Raw genomic sequence first — 19219 nt, 5'->3', positions numbered from 1 at the left:
TAAGCAAATTGGACATTAACTCCATGATCAATTATCTTTCATCTAGCAACAAGTTATTTTATCCCAACTAATGCAATGAGTAGCTTCTCATTTCTTAAACAACCATGTGGAAAAACACATTTTGTGGTCATGGAAAGATTGTAACATTATTAGCATGCATCAAGGAGAGAAAACATCTAAGGCGTTTGCATGAACTACAAAAGTTGGATTAAGAACTCTCCTGCACAGCATTAAAAACCGGAGAAGAGGTTGGTAAAAAAAAAAAAAACAACTTAATTCTAATCTACTGTCACGTAAACATTTCAGAACGATAGACGCATCAGGGTGAGAAGACAGGGACATGAACTGATGCACCAATGATGGCTGGTGTCTACTGGTGGGAGTGCGATGATCTGGGGTTGCTGTAGTTTAACAAAGTCCAGTTGATCAGCAACATTCTGATCTTAAAGAATTAGGTCAGCGAAATCTCAAATGACCAAGTTATTCCATGAATTGATTCTTTTTCCTTCCCTGATGAGAATCTGTCTGGACTTTAAGACGAAGGCTTTTTTCACTGGATGGACTCTCCAGTCATCAATCCAAGATGTTGGTGAAAAATTAATGCAACGCTGGATAGAAATAAATCTTGTGACATTGCAGAAGCTCAGCAAAACAATGCCACAGCAAATCTGTGTCCTTGCTATAATTTAAACCACCAAATCAATTCTTGGTGTCAAAATCTTTGGCTTTTGCTTAGCAATAATCATTTGCACACCTTGCACTTTGGTACTGAAGTAAAAGAAGTGAGATTTATTAGGACAAAGTGAGAGAACAAGACTTACAAGCAAGAACTTGAGTCTCACTCCATCGACAAATAAGAGATAAATTATCCCCACTGGAAAAACATCAGATTTCCTCTTGTTGCATTTCTTAAAACACAAACTTCATTGTCATTTTTCTCTCATTGTTTCATTTTTCTACCATGTGATTAATGCCACCCTCTGGCAGGAGGCATTATTATCCCCATTAAGTCACTTTGGTCACAAAAACCTGAGCTGTGCATGAATGTCTGCAGAGAGTTTAATTGTGTGTTAGAGCTTTGTGTTTAATGCTTCGGACCTCATAACACACTGTCTTCTTTTAGAGTATTGTGCATTTTGCAATATATACAACACACGTAAAATATCTGACCAGATATATTGAAAGTTGTTTCATCTAGTGTGAAACTATGCCCAGACTATGAAAGGTTATACCTATGGCAGTACTAGTTGATGTATCACTGGGAATTTTGGAAAAATCTGGAAATTGTTTACAAAAAAATAATATGTACTTTAGAAATTGCCTTATTACAACCACACTAGCAACTCGGTACCAGTTTTAAAACCATCCTACATCCAAGTGCAAAATACTTCCCTTATTTGATGTATCATTAATAACACATTTATTGGATATTTAATGATTTATTAAAGTCTTTAAGGTCACAAATAGGGGCAGAAATGTAGAAAAGAGTGGAAAGTATATGGATACCTTTAAAGGAACATTCAAAAACAGAGGAGAAACCTCATGTAGGGTAACACTTCTTTTACTAGTTTTATTTGCCTGCCATAAAAGAAAATCTGGTATCCAATATTATCATTGTATTTGGGAAGGGAAGTGACAGATGGTTTAATGTTAGCCTGCAGGATAACAAATGCATCCCTTTTAAAAATGGTACTGTTATGTTAATGAAAACAATTATCCAAGCAAAGGTTATTTTTAATATATTCAATGTGGAGATATGTATTAAAGTCACCTGGATCAAAAATGAAACACCAGAGTGAACAAAAACATCGATAATAAACCACCCATGTTCTGTTTTAGGTGTTATATAAAGGCTTTATGGTTGCTGTCTTTCATTTGTTCGCTGCTTACATGCAAGCTCATACTTAGCATACAGAACAGTTCTGTTAGCATCAAAGCATGTGCAACACATGAGCACAATTGTAAGGTTGTTAAAATATAAGGAAGTTGAAGCAACTGTGAATATTCCCTTTCAAGCCTTCATGTACAACAAGCTCCATAGCACAGCACAAGTTTCAGAGTGTTTCCTCATCAGAGGAACGAGCTGTGATTTAATTTAGATAACCGCGCTGAGTGCATCCATGCTTTGCATAACAATAAGGAAAAAGTGTGAAGAGTGTTTGTTTACTTCTGACTTTCTTAATACATCAAGTAATGCTTCATTCTGTGCTCCTACTGCACATTGCATCACATAACAACATGCCACCCTGCCATGATTCCCTCACCCTGGAGAACCTCTGAGCAGCCGTTTAGCCCAGATTAGCCCTTTACTCTGATCTTCAAATAGATATTCAGCTCAGCTACTCCTCTGCTTATCCCTCCTCTCCCCCAACTATTTTCTGTCCTTTGGGGATGGCTTATCCTAACAGAAAACCATTGCAGAGCGGGTGGAAAGTGACAGGGCAGGGGATAAAAAACAGGGTAGATACAAATGAAACTAACACTCGTTATTAATAATTCATTGCCGACTTTCTGTGGCCCTCAAAACTAAATCTGAAGGCATTTCTGTGGAGTTCCTTCATCAACGCAGCAAATAACACGAAACTCAGACGTGAGGATCGTTTGATTCTTCTGAGTAAAGAATATTATTCAGTTTTATGACTTTTGTGGGAATTTGTAATAAGACTGTTCCATTCAAATCACCAGCCTTTGTTTAATGCTTTTTTTGTATACAGTTCTTATAATCATATGCTTTGTGTGACTTTCTCTGAAAAATCTCTACTTCTGTCTCTGTCTGAAAGGCTTTGTTCCAGAAGATGTTCTCACTTTGAGAAGCCGCTTTCTTTCTAAATCACAAATAAATGACTAGTGCTTTTATTTTATATTTTAATGAAATAAAAGTGTTTCTGTTAATCAAGTGATTAAAAAAATTAGTGATTCTGCTAGATAATGAAAAAAGGAGAAGGAACCAAGCAGCAGTTCAAGCTTGAGATATCTTAAGCTTGAACATTACAGCTCAAGATGTGAAAATGTCTATTTTTTTTCCACTCATTTAGATTCATCACAAACAGAGTAAACAATTTCAAACACTTTTCTTGCAATTTACACCCAAGATTTGCTGTTTAAGAAAACATGTTGGGAAAAGCTGCTCTAGCAACAGGAAAAACCACAGCTTCGGAGGATTGACAAACAAAATTCAGTCAAAACATTTGTGTGGCTGTAGTCAGTGTAAAGACCCACTTTACCCAGATGAATCCTACACATGGGGCTGCAAATTTCACTTTCACTACAAATGCTTGTTGCACTATTTTTAAATATTTTCTGGTCTCCCATAAAATCCCAATAAAATGCTTTGAAGCTTGGCAGCTAAACTCAAGCTGTGTGTTACTGTGTTGTGCTGTTCCTCCACAGATGCCACATCAGAGTTATTGACACATTTGGGACAGAGCCAGCCTACAACCATGAAGAGTATGCGACTCTGCATGGCTATCGGACCAACTGGGGCTACTGGAACCTGAACGCCCGGCAGTACATGACCATGTTCCGTAAGATTATCCTGTCTTTCCTAAGTTTTAATCACTTTTTTACTTTCCTGTTGTCTCAGTATCTTACCACGGCTTTCTTTAAGAAAGCTTTGGCTGCCATAGCATCCAATCAGATTCCAATAGTAAACTCGTTCCTCTTATCGGGCGTTATTTCCCAGACGTAGCTGAGAGAATATACTTTAGTTAGTTTATGAATCACTGAATGGCTTACCACCAAAATACTTTAAAGCTCTGTCATCGTCGCATCAACCTTGCTGACCTCTCAGGTCTTCTGGTTCAGTTCTGCTCTGCATTCAAGAACCATGTTCCGATGCAGCTCTAATGTGGAACAAAGTTCCAGAAAACTGCGAAACGGCTGAAACACTGAGTTTGTTTAAATCAAGGCTTTGATTAATAACAACTGGAGCATCATAAAATGGAGTCTGTTTTAACACTGCCTTTGTTTTCTTTAATTTTGCAGCATAATGTTTTTGTGTGTTTGTCGTATTATATTCATTTAAAGGACTTTGAATTGCCCTGTTGGTGAAAATAAAACGCTTTGCTTTGCCTCCCTTTTAAAGAGCTGATTACTGCACATCATTAAAATATTGTCTCACATTAGGAATTTGCTCTTTGTGGCATTAAACACCCGTAGGTGTTCGCACACAACCGTCAGAAAATGTCTTTCTAGCAACCTGAAATGACTTCAAACTAGTCTTTTCACTTCTTTTGACAGGTTTTGCTGGTTGTTCACTTTCATTTTGGAGAATGTGCTTCACATTTCTATTTTCAGCACAGCGTCCCTTTAAGCTGTACCTGTTCTCGTCTCTTTCTTTTCCCCTCTCATGAGCTGCACAATAGGTCTGATCCTCCCTCAGAGCCGTCTGTCTCCTCACTTCCCGGCTGAGACATTGACTACTTAACCGTCTCGTGCTTTCACATTCAGCTGTCAGCAGCCTTGTATAGCTGGCGCTCAGCTGCAGGATCATTATATCGACAATATACAGCATATTGTAGACACCCACGTTCCACGCCGGCCAAAGCTATAATGAGTGACTCAACCTTCATACTTATGAGAGCGTGGCGGCGCTGCTTTTATTGCAGTTCTTCAATACTTGAAAATGCGCTCTGCAAAAAAAAAGGGGGAATAATAAGCACTTGGCTTAAAGAAAAGAAGTCGGTAGCAGAGGATTATATGTGCAGTTTGTTTTTATCATGTCAAATTGCTTGAACTCACTGAGCAAAACACATAAATGTGCTTAGCATGTATATTTTACTATGCAAGTCCCTATGTTAGACTTTGCCATGCCCAAAACCACAGCTGGCCGTGTGACAGTCACAATTTATAATACTTGGGCGACATTCACAGTCACTGAACCAACGAGCCAAAGTGCAAAAGGATGGAGTGAATTTTCCTTGCATCCGTCTTATTCTCTCTCTCTCTCTTTAAATAAAGCCTTTTTTCCTCGCTGTCTTTTCCTTTTTTTTATCTGTTCCTGCATTCTTTTCACTTTTCTCACCATTCGGCTACTTTCACTAACTTCACACATCCACTCGCACACATTCAGCCCACACACCAGACAACTCCTTCATGGGCTTCGTTTCGGAGGAGCTGAACGAGACGGAGAAGAGGAGCATCCAGCAGAACAAAGTCAACAACATGGCTGTGGTCTATGGGAAAGAAGCCAGCATGTGGAAGGTACTAAGCACAAAATAATGATGTACACAGATGACGCTTGTTTTTGTTTTTTTGCTTCAGCAAGGTCTATTTACCCTTTGCTTGTGATTGCCATTTATATTCTGCACAGTCATCTAATATCCTTTGATTAAAATGATTTATAATCAGGCATCATGCATGGTGTCATCGGATGGGTTAGACGCTGGTGGTTTCATCAGTCGGCATTTATCAATAATTAAATTAATTTGATTATATAATCATCCTAGAGGTAAGATAATTATTGGATTAAAAAAATTAACCCTTTCATGCATAGTGGTCACTACAGTGGACAGCTATGGCTAAAAGCCATTTTCTTGTGCTTCTTGTGGATTTTTATGTCATAAATGCACACAGACCACTGAAGTGGACACTAACGCACCATAAAATACACCATCAACTACTGGCCATCAGCTGCAAATACAAGAAATTATTTTGTTAAATCCAATATGGCTGACAGACAAAAAAGCATGCCAACCGACCCGGTCCCTCCTTCTACTGTAGACGACTCTTGCAGGTAAAAAAAAAAAATATTGTGACATCAGAAAACCCCTAAAAAACAACACTACTGATGTATTTTTCAAATATCAACTTTGTATTTGGAGAGAATTACAATTTTACACATTTTTTTTCCTACCTTTTTTTATGCCTTAAGAAAGGCAAAAAAAAAAGGGAAAAAAATCCTGATACAAAGGATCATAATTCATGCATGAAAGGGTTAAATTTGTTCACAACCTCCATGATTCTTAACAATCCATATTTTAGCATCTCTGCTGAACTGGTGACATAACCTGATATACAGGCAAGTAAAGAACGGTGCTTTAGCGTTTATCGCCCCGTTAAGGTTTTTGAAAATTGCTTCTTTAAAATGTATGCATTACTTTGTACAAAAACCTTTGCTGGTGATGGAAGCTTCAGGACTCTTTGGAGAAACTTCTAAATTCTTCTACTCCATTCTGTGAACTCTTAAGTTTTACTTTTTCATGCAGGATTCAAACCTTATAAGCAGCTTTATGTTCTTGAGACTTTTATTTGTTGTTTGTGTAAAATTGTTGTCTTGCCAATACATGCATTCTCATTTCATATTTATTATTATTGTCCTGGAAGTCTGCAGCAGATTTTTATCAATAATGTCTTGGTTCATCTGGTGGAGCTTCACCATGATGTTGCCGCTTCCAAACTTTGATGTTGATTTTGTGTTTATGTTTTCTTTACCAGATTCTTAAATGCATGGAGTTGTTGGCATGTGTTTTATCAGTTCAACATTTGTGCCAACAAGCATCTAAACAGGGTCACCTCTGGCTGTCAAATGGATGTGGATCATAAATGTGTTTATCTAAAAACGAGTAAAAAAAAGAAAAAGATGCAATTACAGCACAGATTGTGGCATACAGGGATTTCCATTTAAAGAAGTAAATGGTTCATTACCTGAAATGACTGCAGGTTTTCCCTTTTCCTCCACAGTTGGAGGTACTTTTGAAACAAATTCAATATTTTTGTAACACTTATTTAACCAGAAGAGGAGTTGAGATGGAAAACATCTTCTGAATGAGCTTACAGGCCAAAGCAGTAACTTTGTTCTGAAGTTCAATAGTTTGACTTTAAAAAATTCATCTTTTCAAGACGTACATTATATAGTAGGAAATACCCACTGTTTATACTACACAGTAAATGAGAAGGTCGTTTTAATGGATTATTTTTTCCACAAATAATACATTTATTAAGTACTAGTATGCAGTACTGCAACTTGCCTCCTGCTGTGTTATGACAAGAAAACGTTGACAGCGTTTTACACATCCCACTGTTAGTGTCATTACAGTTCGGCTTCATGGGGCTTTTATATGCTCAAGTGTGCATCTTTAATTTGCAGACGATTTTCCTCTAGAAGCCGCCTGCTTCCTCATCCACATTAAGTAGACGGAGCACTGCGGCGCCTTCATTCTTAAAATAATTATGAAGACATTGTTTACTGCCTCCTGTCAGTCAGTCCACTGTGAGTCCAACATATCTGTTCGTATAAAAGATCATAAGGTCCTGAAAATGTGCAATGCTTTACCTGTGAGTGTGTCGACGAAAGCATTTGTTTCATTATTTTTAGCTCCATCTTTTTTGTTAGCTGCAAATATTTTCTGAATTTCTTTTCTTCTGTTTTGTTCTGTCCTCTGCTGTGGACTATTGAACCTGACTGGATGCTGATTAGCTTCAGGTAAGTCAAGTGTTTCTTTTGTTTTTTTTTGTAAAGCTATATATAATTTATCAACACTATGTAGCCTATATTTATGAAATCAAAGTTGTCATCCTGAACACCTTTTAGATTTTTGTAAAGAAACAAAACTTTGAAAACTATATTTGATTTTGGTTCTAGCTCCTAATTATGCACAAATATTTATTGGTTTACTATATGAAGTCCCAACAAAAAACGTTGTTGTTGTTAATACTGTTGTGAGTACTATTGCAAAGAACTTAAATGTCAAGCACAGGTAATTATAGGTAATTACAACAGAAAATATTTGTTCAAAATATGGTTTAATCTGCCGAACTGTGTGACTACAAATATATTTCTCACCTGTTACTCCATTTCTGTCATACCGTCCCTCTGTCCTGCACTACTGAAAATAACTGACTATAAAATATTAATGCTGAGCAAAAGGGAGTTGGAAATACTTAGCTGTGAAATTAACTGGATTATTCAGTCACAGTAATATTTGGTATTATTTAAAATTCTAAGCTTTTTATTGTCTGACAGAAAGCGACTGATGATAAAACCAGTTTTTCAAAGGAAGTGCAAGTTTGTTGATCATCATCATCATTGTACTGAGATGAGATAAATCACATTTTCAAAAACTACAGAATGTATCTTTTTTTTACGCTGCACAATGATTGTGCAAGCATTTCTTCAAGGCAAGCATTATTGCCTTGAATAAAAAGAGTGTTGAGGTTAAGTTTGTTTTATTTTCCATTTCTTCCTGTGCATGCGTAGGTTTTCCACTTGCACTGTCAAAAACAGATGCATGTCAGGTCAGGTGACTTTACTCAGATGAGACGTGTGTCTTCTGGTGATCTGTTAAGCATCAAGTTTCCATTTATCCACCTTAATATGCCCTGCAATCTGAACTAAACAGACCAAAGTCCTTCAAGCTTCTTCCTGAAGCTCCATCTTAAGGAAATAGATTTAAAACATGAGGGACAAACACCTGTCTATTTGGACTTGCTCTGTATTCGTCCCGTTCCTGATTCATGCTCACATGCACACACTTAGGGAGAGAAATACTACATGAAGTTAAGAAATCTGCACCCTTACATGCCTCTGTTTCACTACCAAGTTCATCGCTATTGTCTGCAGCACTTAGCGCTTGAGCAAATCTCCTAATTGGCTGGGAAAATCCTCACAGAGGAAACTATTGATCACTCTAGTTACTTCGCTGCAGAGGAGAGGAGGGGGAGCGCCACACAACAGAGGGATATAGTAAGCTGCTTAATACCAGCTGGCAGATCAATTTAATGGTCTGGGTTGCACTCCGTTTTCATGGTTACGTTTTGGTTGTTAACTGACTGTTGCTGGTTGTTGTAGGTTCTGTATTTAATTGATGCCTTTAAAGTGTGCCGTTCTGGTGTTCAGACACAGAACATGATGAATTTGTTTCTTTGGACTGATAAGTAAGGATGTGTACACAACTGGTGGTGAGCAGAACATGAAAAAAATATCAGATCCTAACTCTTAATCCGAGGATTTCTGCAATCTATGGTGCGTTCACACTGCAGCCTGAAGTCACTCAATTCCGATTTTTTGGCAATTCCAATGTTTTTGCCGGGTTGTTCACACTGCCAGTAAATGCGACCTGTATGCGCTCTGCAGTGTAAACGGCCAAACGACCTGAAAGTGTCCCGCATGCGCAGTAGAGGGCGCCATAGCGTCAGCGTTCTCAGTGTTCTGCCAACCGCCATAAAAAGAAGAAGTGCTCAGTGTTTGCGGAAGTAAACATGGAGGCTAACGGTGGAGCTTAGCTTGCATATTATAAGTTGTTGTCCGGCCGGAGCAGCATATTAACAACTTAATGCTCATATTGTCCGTCATGGTTGTTGTTTTTCTTCCCACTTGCGCTTATCAGGACGCAGAATAGTGAGATTTGTTGAGAATCAGTGACGTTCAGTTCGGATGAATGCGACCTGGACGTTAGGTCGCATTTGAATCCGATACGTATCGGATATGGGACACATTCGAAAAAGAATCCGACCTGTGCTGTTCACACTGCCATGAAAAGATCGGATACAGGTCGCATTACGTAAAAAAATTGGAATTGGGTCACTTCAGGCTGCAGTGTGAACGCACCCTATGTCATGCTTCGTTAAAAACCCTAATTATTGAAATGAACTCTGATAGGACATGTTTAAAATAAATGAATCTTTTACTGCAGTACCAAAATCTCAGACTGAGAATTTTGGAAAAATAAAAAAAATGATTAAAAAAAATTTAAACGATAAGAAATAATTGTTTTTAACACAATTCAGCGGCACAGTTGTTGAAATGCTTTGCCAGCTTTTATGAACGAAATGAGTTTTATGATCTTAAACGTTTAAGTGTAATAAACAGACGCAAAAGAAATCTAAAACACTGATTCATGACACCAAAGGGTTGTTGTCGTATTGATATACAAAAAAAAAAATGTTTGGATTCATGCATAAACGTCTAGATATATTCATTTATTGTGAATTGGCTGTTTTCTCAGTTTAACTGTTAGACGTCCATGAGAAGATTTTAAACAAGACGTCTGATACTTATCTACTTACTGCACTTAAATCACACTGTAAGCAAGTCCAATTACACAAATAGAAATCCCATGAAAGAAATTGAGTCCTAACCAGGAGAAAGATTTTACTGAAAGCAGGTATGTGTCTGTGTCACTCGAAAAAAGAGAAAGCTGCTCTTAATTTGTTCCACCTCAGAGTTGGAGAAATCTGGGTTTTTCTCTCTCTGCTGGATCTGTAAATATGATCATGTGAACACGAGTTGCCTCCACATCACAGTAGCGTCTTCTTTAAGATGCATCTAGAGAGTAAATATAGTGTTAGATGTGGAGGGAAGCTGACATATCCAGACAGAAGCTGACACACGGAGACAGCTTGCACAAAGATAAAAGAAAACAGACTCGGCACAGTTTACTTGCTCTCAAACTCTTTAATCATACTGTCCTCAGAGGTGGGTTCTTTTTCTTTTTCATCCAGCCTCCTGCCTTCATGTCTAATCCATGATATCTCCCGTCTTTGTTTCCTGTCTTTTTATCCAGCAGGGCAAAGACAGTTTCCTGGAAATCCTTCATAAGTACATGGAGGTCCATGGGACGGTGTACTACGAGACCCAGAGACCACCGGAGGTCCCGGCCTTTGTGAAGAACCACGGTCTGCTGCCCCAACACGAGCTGCAGCAGCTTCTCCGTAAGGCCAAGGCAAGCAACTGGAGCAGCTCTGATTTGACAAATTCTCACCCGTCACAACCTTTCTATTAATTCACAAACCTTAGAAATAGATGCAGTTGTTTATTCTTGGGTTACAAGCATATTAATGTTGTTTTTTTTCCAGCTCTTCATTGGTTTTGGGTTTCCGTACGAAGGTCCCGCCCCTCTTGAAGCAATAGCCAATGGTTGCATTTTCCTGCAGCCAAAGTTCCAGCCACCCCACAGTTCACTGAATCATGAGTTCTTCAGAGGAAAACCTACATCTAGAGAGGTAACCTCATTAGGCTTTGCTCTTCCTTTCAGACAGAAGTTAGGACTTTCCAGGGCCATGATTTAAAATCCTTCGTTTTTCATCAGATTATTTCAAATACCTGCTTGCAATTTATATTTTATGAGTCAGCTGTGAGAACTTCAAATATGCTCTGTGTATTTTTTTTTTTGCAAAATGTTGTTTTTTCAATGCATTTACAGCTTTTCTCGTGATCACAAGTGGCAGATAAGGTAAATTAAAACGTTTAACACCCTGCGTCTGCATTTCCTGAAGGTTTTCTCCCAGCACCCGTATGCAGAGGAGTACATAGGCAGGCCGTACGTCATGACAGTCGACTACAACAACTCCCTCGAGTTCGATTCTGCTGTCAAGGAAATCATGAGGACTAAGGTACTGTCAGACTCGCCAAAGACGAGAAAGAAAAAATATTAAACAACTTTTAAATCCCTTTCCATCTCTGACGCTCAAACGTTTTTTAAACGTCTGAACATGACTGCTTTCATCTTCACACTCAGCTCTGATATTTAATAGAAATGTCTGTCTGACAAACATCCTATTATATAACTGTAAAATAAATTGTTGCCCAGCTAATAACGCAATAGCACATTTTTACTCTGTGATGTTCAAAGTAATATAAAAATCGCTGCATTTTTTTTCTCTCTCTCTCTTGAAAGTCTGTAAATAAAGCACAAGGCCTTATCTGCCTCCTTTAAACTTTGCTTAACGGTTCCTAAACTTTGACACAACAGCAGCCAAGCTTTACAACCCTGGGGTTCTCCAGAGCCTTAGTTATTTCTGCGTGTAGGAAGCAGATGGCTATTACAGAGTGCGAGAAATGCAGAGCTGATAGAGAATAAGAGAATGCCAGCGACTGCCAGGAGCAGCAGAAAGGTTAATTAAGGAGTCAGCTGGGTAGATTAAATCTTTCTAGAAAGCACAAACACAAGCGGAGAGGATGAGAACAAAAATAGAAAGAAATGGGAAAACGAACACAGATGGAAATGAAGTTTGGGGGATTCTCAAAAGCTTTTAGCTCTCATTAAAACTGAAAACCGGTACGAACTTTAAGTAACGGTGAATAAACATGTCTTACAAACTGAATCACCTTAATAAAAGACTTGCTGTTTTATACTGTTGTAATCAATCAATATGTGATCACCCAGCAGGTTCCAGTGCTACACTGAAACTTCTGCCTGTTTGTTTGTGTCCGGCATCAATAAACTGGTTGCTTCCTGCTTTGAGCTTTGAGCCAGGCCAAGAGTTGGGGGGGGAAAAAACACATAAAACGTTATGAAAACCTCATTGAAAACACTTAGACTTGATCAGGTCCACTCCTGATTTGATTATTTTGCTAATATAATGGATCAACATCAGCGCAAAACAAACTGCTATCACTGTCTTTTTATTCTTCTGTTGCTTTTTATATTTATCCGTGACAGAATTTAAGGCGGTCAACGCCCAAACGTAGGCGCGCTTACACCTGACGTTTCTGCAGAATCTATAAATGCCGTTGCTATCTCAGCTCTGTCAGTTTCCAGTGTTAATGAATCCTTCTGTAAGTGTTGTGCTGACCTGCCTGCTGTGAGCCTATCAGAGGTGGTTGGAGATCGTGAGACGTTCACAGACACCACTTGCTGCTTCAAACGGTGTTAATGAAATTAGACGGTGATAATAGGACATCTGTTCGCAGGAGTAATGGCACAAATAATATAATTATTAGCCGTTTTCCTGCACTGACATCCCATAAACACATGAAATATTGTGTTTTCTGTAAGCCCTTATGTCTGATGTTTTCACTGATCAGAAAACGTTGGATTTTTAATTTCTAACTGTTCGATTATTAATCTGGCTGAAAATTGTCCCCTTTCGGTCAGCACATGATTCCTTCTTTCATCTCTAGTTATTATGACGGACTAATAAAATACTAAGAGAATAACATTGTACAAGAATAAAGTCATAATGTTATGACTTTCTTCTGATGTTACTACATCTTTTATTCTCGGACTTTATCGTTGCGCCACTTGTCTTTCATTTGGTTCTGCTCAGTTCAGTCCACTTCCTGCACTTCCTTTGTGGATGGTTAGCTAGTTTCACCCAAACACAAAGTTTTTCTGAGCAGCTTAAACAACTTAAAAACATCTGAGAAGTCAGTCCTGCTTTCTCCCAGACCTCCTGAACTCATTTTCTGTCATGTAGTGGAACTCTGGCGGGGCAGCCAGTAATTCTGCAGAACCCATTTTAATACACAGATAGGCACATTTATTGTCTTTTTTTTTTCCACAATAACGCATTCTCTCCACTGACATACAGTCGTATCAGTACCAGTCCAAGCCAGCCAGTCCATCCTGCATGAAGCGAAACAACAGGAAGACGGCTGTCTGCATGCCCCTTTAACCGTTTTGTAAAGTCAGCAGACTAGATCAAGTCGGCATGGAAATTAAACAAAAGGTGACATCTATGATGTAGCACGCCTGTGTGCGTGCGTGTGTGTGTGTGGGTGTGTGGATGATCCCACTGCTCCATCTTGTCTGTGTTGTCAGACAAGCTTGAGTTCTGCAGCACTAGCTGACGGCGCTGTCTCCATCTCCTCTGAGAAAGAGCTGATGGACCACTTCACCCTTCAGTGGAGGCACAACGCCTCAGCAAACACACCCACATTCAGATGATATCCCCGTGCACACACACACACAGCTGACACAGGGCCTTACCTACACATTACAGCCATTAGCGTGAAGACGCGCACGTAAGCTCACACACACGCTGTGAGATGTAGAGGTTCATGCTCAGTCAGGCAGGCCAAAGCAATCTCTGGCCGGCCGACAGATTCTTATATTCCAATAAATCCTTTTCGTTCCTTTCTTTCTTTTTCCCATTCTTTCTTTCTTGTTCCTTTCTTTTTATCTTCTCTTTCATTTTATCCTTTTGACTTTTTATTGTTTCGTCTTTTTATCTTTTTTTCTGTCAATTGTTTTTCCTTGCATTCTTTGTGTCTGTTATGTCTTTGTAAGGTTTTTTTCTTGCTTGCTTTTCACACATTTTTGATCATTTTTCTATACCAATCAGCTGACCATTTCATTGGTTCCCCGTTTGGCTCTTAGAACATTTTTATTGCACTTTCAGAGGAACATTTTGAGCAATAGTGTCTTTGTCTGTCTTTTTTTTTTTTTTTTTGGATGGTGCTCGAGTATTTTCGTCCATAATGCAGGCCTAAAAACATCTCTAAGATCCAGCGTAATCAACATAATTTTCCAGTTTTGGCTGTTTTACGTTCATCCGGCTTTGTGGCAGTCCGTCAGCGTGAGTTAGACATAAAAAGGAACACCAGTGATATATCGTCTTTCAAGCACACAGCTAATTAGGCCAATCAAAAGTGTGTGTTAGTTATAAAACTTGTACTTCACAGCATGGGCTGATCTATTGGTATGCAAATAAAGCGTAATGAATTTCAACGCAGTGACACACTGTGATTAGACTTTGCAGAACCTGACAATGGAAACATTCATCCGCTGAAATTAACAAGAAGAGGAGGCAATTCGCGGCAATTAGTGTGAACAATGAAAATCAAAACAAAAGTATATGTTAATGTTGGCAAAACGTCATGAAAATAAACCTCCGGTTGGATGCGTTTGCTTGCGGTTTCCAGGTTGAGCCCTACTTGCCTTATGAGTACACATGTGAGGGGATGCTGGAGAGAGTTCACGCCTACATACAGAATCAGGTAAGATCCACTCAGCCACTGTTTGCAATGAGCTTATTAGCAAAAAATCTATTTTACAAAATAATTCTTATGTCTTCATCACCTTACATTTTAAGTGACGGTGGGACTGTATTAAAATTTATGATTCTAATTGCAACTAACCGTATTTTGATGTAATAATTTTCTTTATTTCAATTCAAAAATCCTTTTTGCTGCTGAATTATTGAGACATGTGAGCTCAACTAGAACATTTTTAATACTTAACATGTTTTTAATCTGTTATTTTGGTGATTTAACCTTCAAATAATATATTTATTCAACTTTCAAGTGTTTTGTTGGTTTAACTTCGTTAGAAAAAATACACCTTTATAAATGTGGACTGTGACATTAGCATGAGGATTGTCTGGTCTTGCAGCAGCATGTTTTGCATTGAGATGGTATTTTTTCTTCAGTAATAGACCAACTCCAATCTTTTTGGACAAGTTGGACAATAACGGTCTCTTCCAGCGTCGCATCCGATCGTATTTTGAAACAGAAGCAGCTTTGTCGTCTCTTGTACGTTGGATTTACAGAAATACAAGGAAAGCGAATGCAAATGCTCCGCTTTGGAAACTGATTTAAAAAATAAAAAAAAACAGTGATTGTGTTCACAGTTTTAACACGTTAAAATCGATGTAATCAGACTTAACCCCTAGCCACAATTGTAACTGGACAAACTTTGATAAGGTTTAAAAGGTGCAAATACATTTGCAGAGCATTGAACAAACGTATATTTGTCACACCTGTTGAAACACAGTTTGTTTTCCTTTCATCTCACTGAGATCTGTCAAAAAAAAAACATAAACCTGTTTTTACCCCACAAGTAAATGTGTAACCTTTTACAAGTTGTGTAAATGGTGATGGTTGTGTTTAACGGATTTAATGAGTTTGGACCCATCAGGGGCATTAGTAATCAACTTCACCTTGCTGTGCCTCTGGGCAGTTTATGCCGAGCTCTGCATCTGCTGCTCCTCCTTATCTAATCCTCAGTTCATTATGTGTAGTAATAATAAATAATGCTTTTCAAGGTGGGAAACAGCAGCTTACAGCAAAGCTGTTAATGTCCTAGATGTAACCATAACTGTTCTGTTAGAGCAGCAGAAGCTATAAAGCAGCACACAAAAGGCCCGTATCACTGAGGAGAAAAGCATTTTCTGGCTCCACAGAGGAATAAGCCAGTCTTGTAGAGACAGTAAATCACTTATATAAGGTCTTCTTCTACTAGTTTGAAGCTTCACACCACAACTAATTTGATTCTATTCTTTTTTTTTTTCTAGGACTTCTGTGTGCCAGAGCCTCCCTTCATTCCAGCCAATTTCTCCAGACTGGGATCAGCCAGTGGCAGCCGGGTAATCAGACCTCTGTTTGTGCCCCTGCCCAACTCCACGGCCCTTGGCTGGGCGTCCAACGTGACGGCTCCCGCGGCTTGGCCTCCTCTCAGCTCTCTCCGACTGCTGGTGTCTCAGGAGGGCCAGTCTTGTGTTGAGGCCTGCCAGTCAGCTGGCTTCATCTGCGAACCCGCTCACTTCCGCTTCGTCAACAACAAGGAGGCTCTGCGGGGGTAGGAGTGGACACATTATACTGGAGCACAGGAACTTAACTGTTTAAAGCACAAAACTGCCTTCATCCTCTATAAGTCAGCAGCATTTTTATGTCCCAGTCGAATCTCATGTTTCGGATCGGAGTCCAGATCAACACATTACATTTTTTGTAACAAAGTTATTCCAATATAAACATATTTCACCTCGGTATGAAGGTGAAATATGTTTCACCTTCATAGACAATTAAATTAATTTGTCTACTTAATTTGTAGACAAATTAAGTAGACAAATTAAGTCTACAAAGGGAAAATGTCTCTTACTAAACCCTTAACATTTTTCACCTGTTTAACCTGCTATTTTTGGCCACATTTTGTTCAGATCAGATACATCTAAAGCCATAAACATTCCTTTTTCAGTCTCAAGAATCTGTTTTTTAACGTGCTGTTCACTCATTTAAATGGGGTTCACAGTGAATCAGAGACTGATTTGGCTGCTGCTGCTGCTTCCTGTCCGTCTGCATCCTTTCAAGCCATTAAAAAAAATACAAGGTGACAATAATTGCTGTAAGAGTTGTGAGCACACCATCATGTGGAAACGCTTCAGGTGCTGAATAATCAATGAGTCGTTTAACAAAGAGACGTATGAAAGCTTTCTAGTGTTAGCCTATGACGTCAACAATCTGTTATGAATGAGCAAGACGTGAGTTTATTTAAGAATGTTGAGTCAGCTGTAGAAACAAAGCTATGACTGTTTTCATGGATGTGTTGTCAGAAACATTATAGCAGCTTTTTAACTAAATAAAATTATCACTTTGAGGCTGTTCTGAAGAAACTCTTGTTGGGTTACCGTACAAACATTTAGAGAAAATTGCAGTATAACGAATAAAACCTCTGAGCGAGTCCAGCACCAATGCTGATGAAATGCTCTCTGACGCATATACTCAGCTTCTGGTTTCACTGAATGTACTTTCAAATCAGAAAACGGCATCAGCGAGAAACGTGAAATGGCTCAGATTAGCATCGAATCAAACAAATCTTGATCAGGACATCCATGAAGCTTCGACTGAGTCGGAGTGAGTTAAGGATCCGAATTTCTACAGTCGCATGTCGGCTCAGAATCATTTTAGTAAGCAAACATAAAAGTTTTTAGGAATTTTCCATCAGAAGGGGATGGAAAACTCGGAGTGTGACTCTCTTCTCCTAACGTCTCCCTGCAGACAGCAGCTCAGTTCCTCAGCTTTCTGGGATTATTTCATGCTCCAGTATTTGTTTACCTTCTGCTCTGCTCTTCATTCTCGACGCTCGGTTAATTTCCTCCTCCTAAATAATGTCGTTCCATTGCATTTGTAATGTGATAATAGTGAGTATTTTTTATTTTTTTTATTTTCTCTAAATAAACTTGTACTTCAAAGTACAGATGAATAATATTAGAAAAACAGGAAAGAATGATGTCATTGTTAAACACTGCAATATTGTTTTTGTGGCCGTTTATGCTCAATTTTTGCAAATCATAACTTCTATTACTTTAGTTTTTCTTTAGGCAGTTTAAATATACTTAAGTTATTTTGGAACCAAAATAGTTAGGATTACTTTGGTAACTTTTAGATCCTGCTATTAATTAGATTAAGAATACCTCAGGAGAGTTTTTTTTTTTTTTTTGTCGAATCTCCGGTGTGACGACGGGAGATTTTTTGACCACTTTTTGAACTTGTAAGATCAGTATAAATACATTTTATGTTTTCATCTAACTTGTATGAGATTTATAGCTATTGTTCTGAGTTTTCACTAGAAATAAACGACGCATATTTTTTAAACAATCAACTCAGAAGTGTGTTTAAGAAACAAGGCGCCTGTTGACACCCAGGAAGCTACATTTTTCTAACTCGTTTGCTTTTCACCCATAATAATTATAAGCCCAACTTGACTTTCTACTCCTCAATCAGCCTACCAAGTAGTACATCTACACGGCAAAGGCAGAGATTTGATTAGTGAAACAGCATAATCACATTTTTTTAAGTATACTTTTTGTGCTTACAGCCCCTCACTTGTAGCTTCCTCCTGTGTTCAGACGTGCGCTCTGGTGTTTTGCCCCTCAGGTTGGAGGTGCAGTGCGAGGTGGTGGACTCGGAGATCAACCACATCCTCCCGGCGTTCTCCGTGATGCGTCGGGAGTGCAGCCTTCAGAGGGAGCCGTTGCTGTTCAGCTGCGCGGGCCACTCTCCTAAATACAGACGCCTCTGCCCCTGCAGGGACTTCCTTCGAGGGCAGGTGGCTCTTTGCAGAGACTGCTTATAATGATGGGGAGCAACACAAAAACAAAAGACTTGGATTTAAAGAGGGAAGCTAAAGAGCTTGACCTTGAACTGCTGCCGGATGGTTTAATGAATCGTTGGTGTGAGGGCCGCGGTCGCCGCAGGGGGCGACTGACGGCAATCACACCTCAAGCCAGTAAACTTTCACGTTACCCGCACAGTGAAGACACATCAAATATTTTATCCTGAAGCTTCACCTCCATAATATTGGGCATACGGTCTCACTCCACGATGGAGTTGTCATGGAGATGGCAACCTCAGGTCAGTGTCCGACCTCCACGCTGCACTCAGACAGAGGATGATGGACGCACAGCTCATCTCTCGTTCTGTTCGACCCTTCTTTGCACTGATGGATATTTTTCAGACTGCGCCCTCATTCTGAGGCGGCATCGGCGATTATTCTCTCTGAGAAGAAAGGACAAACACACAGGGCAGCTCACAAGATTATTTTTCAATAAATAAGCCTTCATATCTCTCAGCTGGATTTTTAAGAAGGTCTTTGGACTTTGTGATGGAAAAATCATAAATAAAGATAATAATAAAAAAAAAAAGAATCAGAACGGTTCAAAGTTTTGAGATGGTTTATATTGCTCGCATTCCTCACTTTTCTCTTTAAATTCCAAACACGCACACAGAAAACATCCAGAGTTCACAGAAAGGTCTGCACAGAGATTTAGACCTTAGAGGCAT

At 39.0% G+C, this 19219-nt stretch overlaps 1 protein-coding gene across 1 annotated transcript in view; it reads left to right on the top strand.

The window, feature by feature from the left end:
* Window positions 1-19092, top strand: part of mgat5b (alpha-1,6-mannosylglycoprotein 6-beta-N-acetylglucosaminyltransferase B) — a 96738-nt gene extending 77646 nt beyond the window's left edge. The window contains exons 9-17 of the mRNA XM_015049355.1: window positions 3391-3524; window positions 5072-5202; window positions 7418-7423; window positions 10506-10661; window positions 10795-10941; window positions 11215-11331; window positions 14585-14659; window positions 15955-16238; window positions 18314-19092. Coding sequence (XP_014904841.1) covers window positions 3391-3524; window positions 5072-5202; window positions 7418-7423; window positions 10506-10661; window positions 10795-10941; window positions 11215-11331; window positions 14585-14659; window positions 15955-16238; window positions 18314-18512 — 1249 coding nt within the window. The 3' untranslated portion in view covers window positions 18513-19092. The remainder of the gene's footprint in view (window positions 1-3390; window positions 3525-5071; window positions 5203-7417; window positions 7424-10505; window positions 10662-10794; window positions 10942-11214; window positions 11332-14584; window positions 14660-15954; window positions 16239-18313) is intronic.
* Window positions 19093-19219: the final 127 nt, after the last annotated feature.

Source organism: Poecilia latipinna, unplaced genomic scaffold (genome assembly GCF_001443285.1).
Source record: "Poecilia latipinna isolate Pla-1442-1.1 unplaced genomic scaffold, P_latipinna-1.0 Scaffold942, whole genome shotgun sequence".
NCBI lineage: Eukaryota > Metazoa > Chordata > Actinopteri > Cyprinodontiformes > Poeciliidae > Poecilia > Poecilia latipinna.
Note: the sequence above shows the minus strand (reverse complement) of the source record. Positions and strands in the feature narration are given on the sequence as shown.